This window comes from Aethalodelphis obliquidens, unplaced genomic scaffold, assembly GCF_003676395.1.
Source record: "Aethalodelphis obliquidens isolate GAN/ISIS:26980383/991018 unplaced genomic scaffold, ASM367639v1 scaffold39, whole genome shotgun sequence".
Lineage (NCBI taxonomy): Eukaryota > Metazoa > Chordata > Mammalia > Artiodactyla > Delphinidae > Aethalodelphis > Aethalodelphis obliquidens.
The window spans coordinates 17,349,275-17,367,143 of NW_020837983.1; the positions used below are offsets into that span (position 1 = coordinate 17,349,275).

Here is a 17,869-nt window from a genome sequence, read left to right on the forward strand (position 1 = left end):
GTTGGAAGACAAAAAGTCCCTGTCTTAAAGAGGTCATTTCCCAACTTCTAGAGTTAACTAGAGATATCAGAGATGTAGGTACTTGCTTACTAATCCAAAGTAACAAATTATAATTTCTCAAATGAGACGCTAGTTAAAACAAGAGAATTTTGGTAACTTTAGAAGGCATTTATTAATATAATTACCTAAACAGAAGGCAGAATAAGAAAGAAATCTGTCAATGTGAAATCCTGATTTTTCCTTTGGCTTCATGCAACTCTCCTTCCCTAACAAACACAATGAATCTAGGAAACTTGTCAAGTAAACAAATGAAGAAAAAAAGGTTAGGGATTTTTTCTAGCAGTACTATTTAAACTCATCTACTCCCTACATAATGAAAAGAAATTGAGCTTTGTAGTCTAATACCTGAGGGCAGAAGTAAATAGAAAAAAGTTACTATTAAAGCATAAAATCTTTTCAGATATCATTAGAATTCCACAGCTGTTTAGAACAAATTCAAGGAATATATGCAGCATAAAATATTGAATTAAAATTAGGAATAATAGATTTATTCAGTAAATATTAAGCACCCACAATGTGCCACTCACTGTGCTGTACAGTAATACTATAACAAATTCACTACATGATAGAATTCTAATGCTAAAATCATACAATTATATATAAAATGAAAAATTAGTGGTTCCTACTTTTGGATTTCAAGGACAAGTTAAATCTCCCTCCAAATTTTGAGGCCCTGAAATAAGGTTTCCTATTTCTATTTGGTTTTGTTGAAAGTTTATTTTTTTCTCCTTTTGCCAATAACTGTTGAAAACTTAATGGACAGATCAAATCTACAGACATGTTTTAAGGAACCAAGGCAACCTACAAAAGAGAAGAAAAAGAAAAAAAAATTACTTACCAACACTCTAAAGAAGTAAAGATATTCTGCTGCTCCAGAGTAATTTCCACATTCATATTGGAATTTTGCATACCTGTAGAGTGTATCTAAATATTCCTGCCTAAACTAAAAAAAGGAAAAAAGCTTAAATTCTATTTTTTAACTTTGAGTTTTAAAATTCAAACCATTTACTCTTTCAAATATCCCCAGATATCAATTCTTTCAAAAGTTACTACCCTCTCCCCGCCCCCAAAAATCAGAAAAGCACATGACCGTTAAAATACATATTAGGAATTGTTGGATTTAACTTTCATAGTTCTGAACTGTAACAATACCTACTTTGTTGTGATACAAACTTGAATTACAGCTGAAGGTCTGATGTGTGAGTCCCTTAGCTGGTGAATGAGCTTAGACAACTACCAAGCATATGCATCCCTGTGAGGATTTTGTGATTCTGTACAAATAATGTGTATAGTAAACTTTAGTTCTCTGAAAAAACTGGCCCCCAAATTACACCAACTTTTACAGTTAATGATGCAAGCAAAGTGAAAGACAAAAAATCAAGAGAAGGGCTCTGAACCAGAACATTAACAAATATGCCAAACATTCTATATGGAAACCAGAAAGAGTAATTTTGCAGTGGTCAGCATGTCTCTTGTTACAATAATTGTTAAATGAATGATAAAACTTGAATGCAAGTTAAAGAACTGATTATATACGTAGCCTCACACTTTGAGTTAACACAAGGGGAAGGAGACTGGGAGATGACTAGGAAAGCCTATAACAACATTCCTTTATATGGGGGTTTATGAAGGTCTTGGTAATGTCAAGGGCTACTGTATTCCACAAGGCAGCTTAATGCTATTGCTCAAGGTATTCTAATTCAAATTTAGTTCTGTTTTTACCCACTTGTTTATCCATCAGAAATATAAAATGCTAACTATTACATGATCATTCTGGAACAAACAATTTGAGAATTTCTGTTATCTAAAAAGGTAAGTATAAGGACATTATTTTCCAATCAGGACCAATTTTTAAAAACTAAAGTTTCAAAAACATACCAGGTATTATGTCTAATAACTTAATCTGGAAATTATACTCTTGTCAAGCCATGAATCTATCTATACCGCACTATTCTTTAATTAACCTTACTACAACATGACAACTAAACAATTTTTTAAAAGACCACTTACACCATGCTTGTCTGCGAGGTAGTCAAACAGCATCCGACCATCCCTTAATAATAAAAAAACAAAAATTATTGTAATTTATAGACCACAGAAAACAAAACAAGCCTATTCAACTTCTATCTTATTACTCACATAAAGCCAATTTAATTATATTAATACTTAAACACTAAAAATAAAACTTCCGGAATAAAATAAACAGAACATTACATGTTTTGAACATAAGGAATAGGAACTCAAGGACAACTGCAAACTTAACATTTCACTTTCAGATTTCTTTAGCTGTAATCGAAAATCATGTGTTCTGATTCACCACATGATCTAAGTTTTTTAGGTAATAAAACCAGAACATTCTGACTATTCTTATAGTGAGGTCAGTGAGGTCTACTTAGGTGTTAACCTACTGAGAATGGAATCTGCTCTCTTGAGGATACTTTTCTAATAGGTAATATATTCTTAAAATAGGATAGAGATGGAAATAATGTACTATACAAACAAGGAGGAATTAATCCTGTACATAAATTTTGTCCCCCTCCACAATGTTAGTATTTCTCATACAGACAGTGATTTGGCAAATTTACAAGACTAATAAATCATGCCTAACTCACATGCTATCTATGCTACATACTCTATATGATCATTATTCATACCAAAGTGTCAAATAACCCAATGTAACATTTTTAAAATTAGCTTTGCATAACTTGAGATGTTGGCAGCCTTGTAAAAGACAAATTGATGACAAAGACACCAAGGAACAAGTGACAGGTGGCAGAGTTGCCCGCCTTCTGGGCATTTGCAAAAATGAAACCATTTTCTTATGCTCATTGTAAGAATGAATACCGTGGCATGTCTTTTGGGAGCATAATTTTACTTGAAGGTTTAATGGGGAGGGGATATGTTACCACTAAAATTAACATGAACATATTATAATACTAAATAAAAACATGCATGAAATTTTAACATAAAGAGATCTCAAAAAAAAACCCTTAACACTTCCTGTAGGTCATAGTGAATAACTTTGTGTTATACGCCTTACACCTCAGGCATATAATCACTGTCCTCTGGCTGATACGGTATTTCTGGGAAAGTATGAGAAGTACAAAACTACATATTCAATGAAATTTTAAAATGGGGAATCGGCAGGGAGAGGTTATTACTTTGAAAATGAATAGGTTATAAATTAGATTACAAGTTTTTACCCCATTTCCATCCTTTCATTTATCTCCAATTTATTGCCTATTAAGCTAAAAGGAGTTATCTTTTTCTAATATTTAGTGAACAAATCTATATTCATCTTATTCATACCTTAATCCAATTACTTCCCAGTATTTAAGTGACTAGACTAAACTTAGAATTAAAATCCTAAATTTTCTGTCGTACCCTAACATCTGGATTATTTCAGCTGTCCCTTTGTGGGCACTTACACATGACTTGAAGGGCTACAATTACTCATGATATTCTAAGTGTATACTAGTATACACAGACACACAGAGATAGCTATATACAGGCTATATACATATATATGAAAATACATATATATAATAGCTTTGTTAAGATATAGTTATCTCTGTATATATATACATACTATATAACATGGCACACTATAGTAAGGTATAGTAATTGTATAGTATTTGCTGCTTTTCTAAAACATATCTGGTAACACTTTCTCAAATCACAAATGAAAACTTAGAGCCAATCGCTCTAAAAATTTGGTTTGATGACATATCCTAAGAACTCAAGGTGCAACATGGTAAAATCCTAAACAATTCCTCAGGTGAATATATTGATAGAAAAGATTTACCACAATGGCAATATTCAGTTTTAGTAGAAGACTATTTTTAAACATTTTTAATGACCCAAAGGGCTTCAATTAGTAAAGCCAGAGTAGGGTAACATGCTTTCTTTGTAAACTAAACAATGTCTATTTCTAGCTAAGAGGAAATCAGGAATAAAATATAACCATATCAGCTCTATACTACCCTCCTTGGGCTGAGCATGGAAGGATATGAGACAACGTAGCAAAGTGATAGAGTGAGCTCAGTTTTCCCATACATTGAGCAACCCATGTACTCTAGGTATTGCCCAGGCACAGTTTCTCAACCTCAGGACTAATGACATTTTGAGCTGGGTAATTCTTTTGGGGGAAGTGAGGGTACTGCCTGATGCACTGTAGGATGTATAGCAGCATCCCTGGCCTCTCCTCTTTAGATGCTGGTAGCACCTCTCCAGCTGTGACAACCAAAAATGTCTCCAGACATTCCAAATGTCCCCTGGGAAGGGGGGAGGAGGGGGGAGCGGCTCAGCATAATCAGATTTGGATTAATTGGTAAAGAAGTTCTAAAAAAAATTTAGTTATTAACATTTATAATTAAGGACTTCCTTGTCCCTACACAATAAAGATAAATGAAAAAAGCAGATAAGGCTATCTCTTAAACTGTGAACTTTTAGACTGGGTTACTAAAGTATGAATTAACATTTGTATTAATCCAGAAAACAGAATTTTTAGAATTCAAATTAAGGAGAGGTTACCTGAAGGCAACAGAAATAAAAGCAAAAATAAACAAATAGGACCTAGTCAAAATTACAAGCTTTTGTACAGCAAAAGAAACCATAAACAAAACAAAAAGACAACTTACTGACTGGGAAAAAACATTTGCAAATGATGCAACCAACAAGGGCTTAACTTCCAAAATACACAAACAGCTCATACAGGGAATTCCCTGGCAGTCCAGTGGTTAGGACTCTGCGCTTCCACTGCAAGGGCAAGGGCTCAATCCCTGGTCAGGGAACTAAAATCCCGCATGCTGTGGCAAAAACAAACAAACAAAAACACAACAAACAGCTCGTACAACTCAACAACAAAAAAACAACCCAATCGAAAAATGGGCAGAAGACCTAAATAAACATTTCTCCAAAGAAGGCATACAGATGGCCAACAGGCACATGAAAAGATGCTCAACATTGCTAATCATTAGAGAAATGCAAATCAAAACTACAGTGAGGTACCACCTCACACCAGTCAGAAGGGCCATCATTAAATGTCTACAAACAAATGCTGGAGAGGGTGTGGAGAAAAGGAAACCCTCCTACACTGTTGGTGGGAATGTAAATTGATACAGCCACTGTAGAAAACAGTATGGAGGTTCCTTAAAAAACTAAAAATAGAGTTACCATATGATCCAGCAATCCCACTCCTGGGCATATACCTGGATAAAACCATAATTCAAAAAGACACATGAAACCCTATGTTCATAGCAGCACTATTCACGATAGCCGAGACATGGAAACAACCTAAATGTCCAATGACAGATGAATGGATAAAGAAGATGTGGTACATATAAACAATGGAATACTGCTGAGCCATAAAAAAGAAAGAAATAATGCCATTTGCAGCAACAAAGACAGACCCAAAGATTATCATACTAAGTGAAGTAAGTCAGAAAGAGAAAGACAAATACCATGTGATATCACTTATATGTGGAATCTAAAATATGACACAAATGAACTACAAAACAGAAACAGACTCACAGACACAGAGAACAACAGACTTGAGGCTGCCAAGGGGGAGGGGGTGGTGGAGGGATGGATTGGGAGTTTGGGATTAGCAGATGCAAACGATTATATACAGAATGGATAACCAACAAGGACCTAGTGTATAGCACAAGGAACTATTTTCAATATCCTGTGATAAACCATATGGAAAAGAATACGAAAAATAATATGTATATATATGTATAACTGAATCACTTTGCTGTACAGCAGAAATTAATCAACACTGTAAATCAACTATACTTCAATAAAATAATTTTTAAAAAAAGAGGTTACCTGGTTGACTGCATTTGCCTTGTAGTTTCTGGATCTTCAAACATCTTCACAATAGGTTCAGTTTCTGCCTGAAGCTGTTTCAGTTGTGCAACAACGGTGGTTCTTTTTTCTCTCAAAGCTAATTAAAAATGCAAAGGAGTACTATAATGTTAAACTATATTGCTCACTATGAGGATGTCTCTGGAAATTTTTCAGTCTATCTAAATTGTGCATTTATTTATCCCCAATATATGCATATGCCAGGAGCCACCAACTCAGTAACTTCCTCAGATCCAATTTCTTCTTTCTAGCACTGCAAAGGCACATAAAGGAACAGTGAATCCTCTTCTTACTCTTAGAAGAAACTGAGGAATATACAGATACAGCCTAGGAGAAGGAGCTGTTGAGGAAACAATTATCTAACTCTACATTTCAGACACTTCATCCTCAGTGTTTTTATATTTGTTTTCATTGAATTCTTTCAGGAGATTATCCCACAGTTTCTGAAGAGGCTCAGAGGGGTTTACATATTATTACTACAGGTTTTCAACTAGGTTGAATGGAATTTAAATCCAGTCAATAATTTCTCTTTTCACTTTAAATCTAGTTCTGTAATCTCTCAAAACCAATTCTATAGTTTCTTTTTACCACATCATGAAGTCAGAGAAAACTTGCACATAATTTACCCTGTTAGCATGTTTTAAAGTTTCACTAAGAAATAGTTTACTTTTTTACCACAAACTAAAATTTAAAGAGCTACTGTTCTTGCAGGGAACTATAATAGAAGTCAAAATAGTGATTATGTTTTATGTAATAATTTCTACATTATATATTAGAAAGTACTAATACTAGGAGAGTGTTTCTCAAACACAGACGGGATCTGTGATCAAATTTTGAGAAATGTCAATTTAAACAAAGTAAACTGTATTTCTCTACTGAGTTCTTATAATCTTTTAAAATACTATGTGCATAGTGGGTTTTTCTGTTTGCTTGTTTTAAGAACATCTATTACTACAGAAAACAAGGATTTCGAAATATACCACAGCAGTTCCCTAATTTGAGTGCTGGTCTTCAGCCAACATTTTCTGGTTAAGTAGATCTGTGGTATGGCACAAGAATTTGCATTTCTAACAAGTTCTCCCAGGTGAGCTGAGGATGCTGGTTCTGGGGACCATGCTTTTGAGAACCCAGATGCTTCAAGACAAAAAAGAAATCTCTAAGGCACACAAGATGCCAACTGAAAAAGTCAAAAAACTGCAAAATTCCCAGATAATTCTAAGGAAGCAATCTGATTAATAAGTACAACTTTGATGCTGCATACTATGAACTGCAGACATTTGATGACCATGTTTTAAAGTAGTTTCACACATTTTACAGGGTCCCCAACCCCCGGGCTGCAGACCAGTTGGTTAGGAATCCAGCTGCACAGCAGGAGGGAAGCAGCGGGCAAGGGAGCAAAGCTTCATCTGCAGCTCCCCATCGCTCGCACTGCCCCCTGAACCATCCCCTTGCCACCCCCAGACCATGGAAAAACTGTCCTCCACAAAACCGGTCCCTGGTGCCAAAAAGGGTGGGGACCACTGCTTTAGAAGACCTGTAACCTTCATACTACCTTTCATCCAAAGAACTTTTAAATCATTCAAATACTTATTAAGACTTCTGGCTAAAGCACTTTTATAAATCACAAAACTTTTAATACACGTGGCCTCAGCTCACAAGTCAAGCTTCAGATGTAATGACAAAACTTACCATGAGGAATATCATCAGAATAAAGGTTTTTGTATACATCCATAGCAAAGTCTACCATGTTGGTATCACTAAGAAGATCCAATTTCCCTTGTAACAATTCTTTTTCATTATATATCTGCAAGAGAAAATTACTTTCTAATGAATAAATTGAAGTTCCCTCAAGTAAAGTGGTTAATATTAAGATAGCGTACCTGGAAACATATGTCCTGAACTATTTTTTTAATAAAATATATACTATTAATTCACCCTCCTACAACAAGGCAAGCAATCAGCCTACAGAGACATAAAATATTTTGTTTACCTAGCAACTTTAAAATAAAGGCAATTACATACCACAAAGCCATTCCCACCAACTTCATTTTTTAATGTGTCCCTACATGTCATCTCTTAGTCTTTCTAGAACAAGGCTGTGAGTAAATAAACCACACCAACTCCCCTGATAAGCACATAGTATTGTTGACTCCTCTCCACATTCAGGTAACTAAGAATCAACCCTTAAATGTTTTACCTTCTTAGTCTCTCTCACATCCACATGATGCCTACCCATTTCTCGTTAAGGTGGCCTCTCCTTTTTCCCCCACATACTTTTCCACTAAATAGTTAAAATCCTTTATAATGCTTCCCATACACACCCCTGAAACAAATTGGCACCCATTCTTTCAGTCAACCTTGTCATATCAGGTTTTAGCTTTTGCAAAGAGTTCAAGAAACGTAATTTAACCCACAGTTCAGGAACCAATAGATACATAAGCAAACTCACATAAACATGAAGTGTACTGAGCAATATGTTAAGGATTCTACACAATAGCATTCAAGGAGAGAGACAGTAACATAATTCAAAACAATTTTTAATCAAATAGTCAAGATAAGGTTTCAGCAAAAGAAAAGATTTTTGTACTAAATCTAATTTTGTCAAGCAAAGAAAAATGAAGGAAGATTATACAACATTTTACTACCCATGAAAAGAAAAGATAAAGGTGGTCAAACGGTATAGCCATGAGATCAAACCTGAACCTTCCAAACTACATAAAGAACTCCTACAAAACAGTAAGAAAAAATAGACAATCCAATTGAACATGGCTAAAAGATTTTAAATAGGCACTCCACAAGAGCACAACCAAATGGCCAACAAACACCAGAAAAAGCCCTCAACCGCATCAGTCATAAAGAAAATGTAAATTAAAATCACACTAAAAAAACTGGACAATACCAGTGTTGGTATAGTTGCAGAGTAACTGAACACCTTCTCTGCTGGCAGAACTACAACCACTTTGGAAAACTGTTTTTATCTTCTAAAGCTAAAATATTCTTTAACCCAGCAATTCTACTCCTAAGTACCCAACAGAAATGGGTACGTATACTCAAAGGACATTACCAAGAATGTTCCCAGCAGAACTATTTGTAACAGCCAAGTCCTATCAACTTTAGACTGGATAAATAAATTGCAGTTATTTAGGATGTTGGCAACGTTTTATTTATTGATCTGGATGGTGGTCACACATAAGTGTTTTTCCTTTGGGGAAAAAAAGCATTTATAGTTGCTCACTTTTCTTTTTTTTTTTTTTTTTTTTTGCGGTACGCGGGCCTCTCACTGCCGTGGCCTCTCCTGTTGCGGAGCACAGGCTCTGGAGGCGCAGGCTCAGCGGCCATGGCTCACGGGCCCAGCCGCCTGGGCATGTGGGATCCTTCCGGACCGGGGCACGAACCCGCGTCCCCTGCATCGGCAGGCGGACTCTCAACCACTGCACCACCAGGGAAGCCCAGCTCACTTTTCTGTTCACATATTATACTTGATAAAAAGTTTACTTTAAAAAAAAAAAAAAGAAATTTCCTTTCAGTTTGCCCCATAGAAACCCTAATCTTAGGTGAAAACATCCTCTTCCTGGCATGCCACCTCTCCTCACCACTTCATCAATAGCTTTTAATCTGTAATGTTTCTCCCAACTGCAGATCCAAAGCATTTCTCCTCTGCCATCAGACCTCACTGGGCTCTTCTTAAATCTATATCTGCTTATACCATCCTCTCTAAATTTTATCTCATAGGCACATTTATTCTGTAAAGAAAAGACAGTAAGATTTTGTGAGCCAAAAAGCAAAAATCAAGGATACTATATATAAGTACCATAAGAGAGAAAAGCTTCAATTTTCTTTTTGAAATAAAAAATATAATATGTTATAAAATTTTCTGTAATACAGTTCTACTAATGAGAAGAATGGAATTCTTTTTGGGCAGGAAACGTTTCACTTAACCTGTGTACAGTTATTGTTCTATAATTGAGAAAGGTTGCAAATCTTGCACCTGTTAAAAATTTTTTTTAGCTGAGACTATACAAAACAGGCAGAGAGGGTTGTATCTGGCTCACAGGTTATAGTCTGCCAACACAGTCTATCAACCTCTTGAAAACAACTCCTACTTTTTAATAGATTAAAAATCTTCTTTTGACATCTCCTGCTATCATCCTCCACAAATCCAACATCCATACTGATGATTCTTTAAAACCTCAAGCCTTAAAATTCCTTTATCCCGCAAATCATAACAACTTTCATCAGCTCATCTCTAAGACTTTTAACTTACATTCATCACCTCTTCCACTATTACCTCTAAAATGGTTCATCACCCTCAACATACCCTCTGTTCTTTCTAATTTTTACATCACCCTATTTGGTTGTCACTTTCTACATTAGTTTGGATATTGTTTTTGGCTATTTCAAAGCCCTTCTCTTTAGCGGTTAACATTTATTCCATTCATTTTCTCCAACCAAATACAATCAATGTCTATCTCTAGCACTGGAAAAAAGTTCCCTCTTTTCTATGTTATGGCTAAGGTCACCTATAAAATGTTTCAGAACTAGGCAATAATGTTATTCAATCACATCTGTGCTTTTCTCTAATCAGCAAACCTTTTCATCAATCTCTAGATGGCATTTATTTATCACCAGCCTACCTCCACATATTTCTATACTACTCAAATAAACTACCATTTCTCTCACTCCAAGAATGACCACTTATAAATGTGTGATTTCCAATCTCAGTTGGGCCCTCCAAACTTACCAATCCTTGCATTTGTCTTTGGTCAGTTTCCTCAGTCACCATTTCCAGTCTTTATTTCCCTCCTCAAAACCCCAGTTGAGGAATTCCCTGGTGGCACAGTGGTTGAGAATCCGCCTGCCAATGCGGGGGACATGGGTTCGATCCCTGGTCCAGGATGATCGCACATGCCGTGGAGCAACTGGGCTTGTGCACCACAACTACTGAGCCTGCGCTCCAGAGCCCACGGGCCGCAACTACTGAGCCCACGTGCTGCAAACTACTGAAGCCCGCGCACTTAGAGCCTGTGCTCCGCAACAAGAGAAATCACCGCAATGAGAAGCCAACGCACAGCAAAGAAGAGTAGCCCCTGCTCACCGCAACTAGAGAAAAAGCCTGCACACAGCATCGAATACCCAATGCAGCCCAAAACAAACAAAACTTAAAAAAACAAACAAACAAAGCCAATTGAATGCCTCTCCTATAGGATGGCCTAGCCTCCTAATAGAAAACACTTAGGAGTACCTACTCTGTCCCAGAAGGCTAAATACTTTATATGTACTATTTCATGTAATTTTTCTAACAACCCTATGAGGCTGGTGGTAGTACCAACACTTTACGCATGAGAAAAGGCTTAGTTAAGATGGGAAGGAGGGGCTTCCCTGGTGGCGCAGTGGTTGAGAGTCCGCCTGCCGAGGCACGGGACACGGGTTCGTGCCCCAGTCCGGGAAGATCCCACATGCCGCGTTGTGGCTGGGTCCATGAGCCATGGCCGCTGAGCCTGCGCATCCGGAACCTGGGCTCCGCAACGGGAGAGGCCACAACAGTGAGAGGCCCGCGTACCGCGCAAAAAAAAAAAGATGGGAAAGAAACTGTTCTCAAGTGCACAAAGGTATTAAGTGACAGAGCCAGGATCCTAATCCAGGTCCCAATTCAGTACCCAGGCTGCTAAACACTATCTGGCCTTCCACTTCACTTGAGAATAAAGAACACTAAGGTTCAAATATATATTCACTCATTTATTAAATAGTCATGAGAAGCCCTTATGCCAGACTCTATCTGCTGAGAACACAGCAAGGAAATAAAACAAAGCTCCTGCTCCAATGGAGTTTATATTTTCCAACATATTGATACTATAAATATATTCAATTGATACCCTCACGTGTCATGATCATTGACTATCCTAACCATCTAGCCTTCAAAACTCAACTTCAAGCCTCTCTTCCTCAGAATCCTTTCTGTACCTCTTCAATTTTGATAGCACTCTGCCACTACTTCTGACATTTATTACTCTTAGCCTTATAATTACAGACCTCTATCTCCACGAAAGGATGAGTTTTTTAGTGATGAGATGTCTGGATTTTATCTTGGATTTCTCACAATTCCACGGTAGTCCTATACTTAGTAATTGATAAATAAATACTCCAGCATCTGTCTTCCCCTTGGTGTATCACAGCCATCTTACCAACATTCTCTCCAAGGAAACAGGTTTTGAGCAGTTATTTTCCACTGATTCTCAGCTGCCGTTCACAGTTTTGGTCTTGCCCTATGAAAAACTAATTTACACTTATGTATTCCTCCCTTTCATCTGTCTGCATTGAAAAACAAAAGTGTAAAGACACATTACAAAAATATGAAGTTTGGCTAGTTCAGAAGCATAGAGGATATTTTTCTATTCCTTGATCTTTGGTAAATTATCCTAAATTATCCAAAAGAGAAACAGAAGGCAGACTGGGCTGTTTTATGCAAGTTCTACAATACAGGTTAAGTACATCCTATAAAAGAAAAATCAAGACAAAAGCATTTCAAGATAAAGCTTTATATGGCAAGGCATTCTTGAATATTTATTGAAAGTAAACTTTGCTGTTCCCTAATATCATTAACTTTAAGTTGTGTGTAGGTGTTTAGAAAAGGTTCATATGAATTTGAGGGTTATACCTATCCAATGAACCATGGGAAAATTTGAAAACTTATCAGAAAAATTTAATGTTTATTTGTAGGGCTTTTTTGTTTTATTGCTGTTGGAACACACAAAATCTACTCCCCAAATCTAGAGTGCCCTAAGTAGACTTGCGGTTTAATCTGCTTCTAGAAATAGAATGCATTTTTCTGACCAATATTCTAATTCCTTCATCACAGTAATATTACTTTATTGCAACTATTAAAATATATCAATTTCCCAATAAACTACGGTATAACTAAGCCTAATATCTCCAAACTTTTAGGACTGAGATATTTTTAAATGAGGTACTAGGACCAAATACTTTTTCAAGATATCCGGAATAGCTCAATGAACATTAACAACCAATTTAAATCACTCGAAGTCTGTACATCTATACACCGAAAAACAACTCGTAAGATAAAATTACTGTCGGATTATTTTTTGGGGTCCCCTCCCCACTAGACAAAATTTGCTACGCTTGGGCTTCCCTGGTGGCGCAGTGGTTGAGAGTCCGCCTGCCGATGCAGGGGACACGGGTTCGTGCCCTGGTCCGGGAGAATCCCACATGCCACGGAGCGGCTGGGCCCCTGAGCCATGGCTGCTGAGCCTGCGCGTCCGGGGCCTGTGCTCCGCAACGGGAGAGGCCACAGCAGTGAGAGGCCCGCGTACCGCAAAAAAAAAAAAAAAAGCTACGCTTCTAGGAAGTGGCTATTTACCGAAACACCAGTTAAACTCCTCGCAAAGAACTCCCAACTTTACGGAAACCAAAGGGCTAGATATTTAAGTGTAAGAAAATCATTCCAAACGATCCGGCAAGCAAAAACACAAAGCCACGGTCACCCCTCCTACTGTGCCCAAAAGAAAAATTTAAATCTCTAACAGTCCAATTTGCTTCTCGAAGCCAGCTTTATGTTAAGCTCAAGCATTAATACAGGGAAGCCAGCCAATCGTCAACTTCCAAGAGGAACGATGCGGAAGTCCCAGCGGCACTGGCACCTCGAGAAGTGAAGCAGAGACCCCTCCCTTTCTCCCCTGAGTTTCATATTGTCACCTCACCCCTACTCACGGCCGAATTCCGCGGTGCTAATCAACAGGGACGACGCTTAACTACCAGCAGATCCTTATTGCCCGACTCGGGACCAAACTCAGGGCCGCCTCACACGTGGGTAAGGCCTAAGGCTACCGCCACCGCCTTTCGGCCTTGCCCCGCATCTCACGCGCTCCCACGCCTTCCTCGCGCTCAAAAACCCACTCACCTCCTTTACGGAGAGAAACTCAAGCAACGGAAAGACTAGATGCCGATCCAAAAAGTGCGCGATGCGAGTAGTCAAGTCGTACTCCGCCATCTTGCCAAGGAAAAGAGAAGTGTGCGGTCGCTAAAACTTTATTGATAGCGCCGACAAACGAACGGACAAGACCCTTACTGCGCATGTGCAGTGGTTAAAAAAGCCAAAGGAAAGGGGCGGGGTTCAGCCTCGAGCGCTCAGGGAATAATAGCGCATGCGCGAGGTCCTCCCTCCCTTCCTCCTTCCCGGCAACTCTGGGACGGGGTGGATGGGCGGGCAAAATTCCTTTTGTTTGCAAGTTTGTAGGTGTCCCGCAATCCGTTCCGTTAACAAATACTGAAAACTCAGAATTGATTGCTGAGGCAATGTCATTTGTATTGGAGATGCGGCAAAGGACAAGATAATGAGGCCCCTGCTCTCCAGAAAATTAAGTACAAGGAGGAATAGCTGAGCTTTTATTTGGTGTATAGTAATCGTTTTGTAAGCATTTGTTAAATTAAGATGGGATGGTCTTCTAGACAAAAAACAGTGAAATAATTTCAGATTATAGTAAAAGCCATAACTTGGTGTCAGGGGGGCAGGGAGGTGAGGGACGCGGTGCCAGTTTGGGGCTTTTCAATTAGGGTGTTTAGATAAAACTCAGGGTTACAATTTAGTCGAGGTTGTGGTAAGAGAAGCAGGTGACCAAAATTAGAGCCTGGGTGGAAACATGCCTGGTGGAAGCACAGCAAAGACAAAGTCCATGAGACAGGAAAGGGCTTGGTGTCCTTCAAAAACTGAGTATCCTACCAGACTGGAGAGTGAGGTTACAGACATGGAGAAGGGCCAGGTCTCCATTAAGGTAGGGAATGTGAGTATTTTATTCTAAGTACTCTTGTCTCCTTGTCGTCTTTCAGACCTCTGCATTTTGGAGTGCCTTTGGAGTGTCTTGGACCTTTTCACTCTCTAGGCCAATGCCCTAAGTGATGTCATTCAACCTAAGGGCTTTAAATGCAATCCACACATTGACAACTCCCAAATTAGAGCCCCAGCACAAACTATTAGTTAACAGCTAATAGTCCACATATTAGTTAACAGCTAATACTCCATATATCCAACATCTCAACATTAACGTGTCCAAAAGCAAATTCCCCATGTAGCTCGTCAAAACCTGCTCCTTTTACACTCTTCTCCACCTCAGTGAATGCCCACTCCATCTGTCCAGTTGTTCAGACCCAAAACCTTGGAGTCGTCCTTGACTTTTCTCTTTCTCTTATACTCTACATTGACTTCACCAACAAATCCTCTGGTTCTACCTTTAAAGCATGTCCTGATCAATCAGTTAACAGCACCTACAAAGTTAATCCCTACTCCAAAACACCATTATCACTTGCTTTGGTTTTTGAAATAGTCTTTTCACGAATCACCTTGCTTCCCCTCTTTTCCTCCTGTGGTTTATTCTCCATATATAAGCCAGAGTGACTTTTAAAAGTCAGATTATGCTCAAAACCCTGCAGGCCTTGTAATCTCACTCAGAGAAAAACATATGTCTCAAAATAGCCTAAAAAGCCCTGCACCATCTGGACCCGTTACCTCTCTTACCTCATCTTCTCTATCTCCTCCTCTTGCTCATTCTACCACAGCCCTAAGGAACCACTCTGTAGATTTTCCCATTCAGGACTTTCAAATGAATGGAATAACATGATATATGGCCTTTGGGGTCTGACTTTTTTCACTTTACTTAATGTTTTCAAGGTTCATCCAAGTTGTAGCATGTATCAGTACTTCATTCCTTTTTAGGTCTGATTAATATTCCATTATATGGACATACCACATATTATTTACCCATCCATCCACTGATGGACATTTGGTTTTTTTCTACTTTCTGGCTACTATGAATAATGCTGCTATAAACATTCGTGTACACATGTTTATGTGGACATATGTTTTCAGTTCTCTTACATATATATTCAGAGGTGGAATTGCTGTGTTATACGGTAACTCTACGTTTAATTATTTGAGGAACCATCAGAGTATACTATAAGTTTGTACGATGTTACCACTGGAAGAAACTGAGTAAAGGGTACACGGGATCTTCATGTATTATTTCTTACAACTGCATGTGAATCCACAATCAGAATAAAAGTCTAATTAAAAAAAACAGTGACTCCTAGGCTTTGGGCTTAAAAAACTGGATACCTACTGGTGACAGTAAAAGGTGGGTGGGGGAATGGCAAAGGAATATGTATGAGTGCTAAAATCAGAAATTCTGTTTCAGACAGAATAACATTCCTATTAGCTACCCAAGTGATGCTGTCTAGTATGCAAATGGAGATACTGGGCTTCCCTGGTGGCACAGTGGTTGAGAGTCCGCCTGCTGATGCAGGGGACACGGGTTCGTGCCCCGGTCCGGGAAGATCCCACATGCCACGGAGCAGCTAGGCCCGTGAGCCATGGCCGCTGAGCCTGCGCGTCCGGAGCCTGTGCTCCGCAACGGGAGAAGCCACAACAGTGAGAGGCCCGCGTACCACAAAAAAAAAAAAAAAAAAAAAAAAATGGAGATACTATTCTGGATCAGTTGATATAGTTGTTAATCACTTACCATCCATGTAACCTTGTACTAGCTGTTTTCAAGGATTTGGGAGTATGATATGATCTCTGCCATAGTGTCATTACAGTATTGTTGGGAAAGCAAGGCTGAATTTCCATGAAGCAAAGAATAAGTGGTGGTATAGGCTGCTGTATTGTAGGGGATAGTCTTTGTAGCCTCTAAGAGGTGATAGCTGTAATATGAAGTTTCCTGTAAGCCCAGAGACCAAAGCTGTAATAGAATATAGACAGGAAAAGAGGAAGTTAAAGAGAGAAAAAGCAGGAACTGAGGCTTCCAGCAGAAGTGAGCCGCAGCAGAGGAAGGAAGGAAGCAGGTAGAAGTACAGAAACTTGCCAAAAAGGAACAGAGAGCATCTTTGAGAAGCAGTGAGAAATAAGATGCAATTCAATTTGATTAACATTTTGAACTTTTAATATGCCAGGTACTAAGCTAGGTGTTAATGGGACTATATAATCCGTAAGAGCTAGTCTCTGGCCCAGGAGCTTTCAATCTAATAGGTAGCAATTATTTGTTCATTCATTCAATATAAATTGAACACCTGCAATATGCTAAGCACTGGTCTAGGTCCTGGGAATATAGCAGTAAAGAAAACAAATTGCCTTCTCTAAAGAAGCTTATATTCAAGTTGGGGGAGACAGATAAAAACATATTAACAAATACATAATTTGTCCAGTGGTGATAAGTGCTATGAAGAACAATAGGCAGGGTGAGAATGATGGGAAAAAGTTGCTAATTTATATAAAGTGGTCAGAGAAGGCGTCTCTAATAAAGTAGAATTTGAAAAGAGATATGAAGGAAGTGAGGGTGCCTGTGGCTGCCTAGAGGAGAAAAAGCCAGGTGAAGGAACATTAAGTATCAATGTATGGAACTGATTGAGCAAGGGGAAGTGTGGAAGAAGATGAGTTCAGAGAGGGAGTGGTGGGACAGATGACATAATGCTTTGTAGGCCACAGTAAAGGCTTTGGGTTGCATTCTGAAGGAGGTGGGAAGGTACTGGAGGGTTTTGAGCAGAGAAGGCATATAATCAGTGTTTATGCTTTTAAAAAAGGCCACTTTGAGGGTTTGGAAGGGGGTGGGGGAAGAAGCTCATTCACAGAGAGACCAGTTAAGGGACTATTGAAATAACTCAAGCAAGAGATGATGGTGGCTTAGATCAGCATTGGTGGCTTAGGTAGCATTGAAAGAGTTATGGACAGTAGTGAAATTCTGAATATATTCCAAATGCATAGCTAGCAAAATTTGTGCATTAGATGCATTAGATGAGAAGGAGAAGGGGCCAAGATGACTCTAAGGTCTAGAAGAAATGAGAGGCCCTTTGCTAAGATGAGGAAGGGTGTGATAGATGCATGTTTAGAGGAGAGAAATCAAGAGTTAAGTTTTGGACATATTATGTTTGGGATGCCTAT

At 38.5% G+C, this 17,869-nt stretch overlaps 1 protein-coding gene across 1 annotated transcript in view; it reads right to left on the reverse strand.

The window, feature by feature from the left end:
* Positions 1-14,023, reverse strand: part of EIF3E (eukaryotic translation initiation factor 3 subunit E) — a 50,939-nt gene extending 36,916 nt beyond the window's left edge. Inside the window, exons 1-5 of the mRNA XM_027131605.1 lie at positions 13,844-14,023; positions 7,618-7,732; positions 5,890-6,007; positions 2,071-2,113; positions 899-1,003 (exon numbers count right to left, since the gene is read on the reverse strand). Coding sequence (XP_026987406.1) covers positions 899-1,003; positions 2,071-2,113; positions 5,890-6,007; positions 7,618-7,732; positions 13,844-13,933 — 471 coding nt within the window. The 5' untranslated portion in view covers positions 13,934-14,023. The remainder of the gene's footprint in view (positions 1-898; positions 1,004-2,070; positions 2,114-5,889; positions 6,008-7,617; positions 7,733-13,843) is intronic.
* Positions 14,024-17,869: the final 3,846 nt, after the last annotated feature.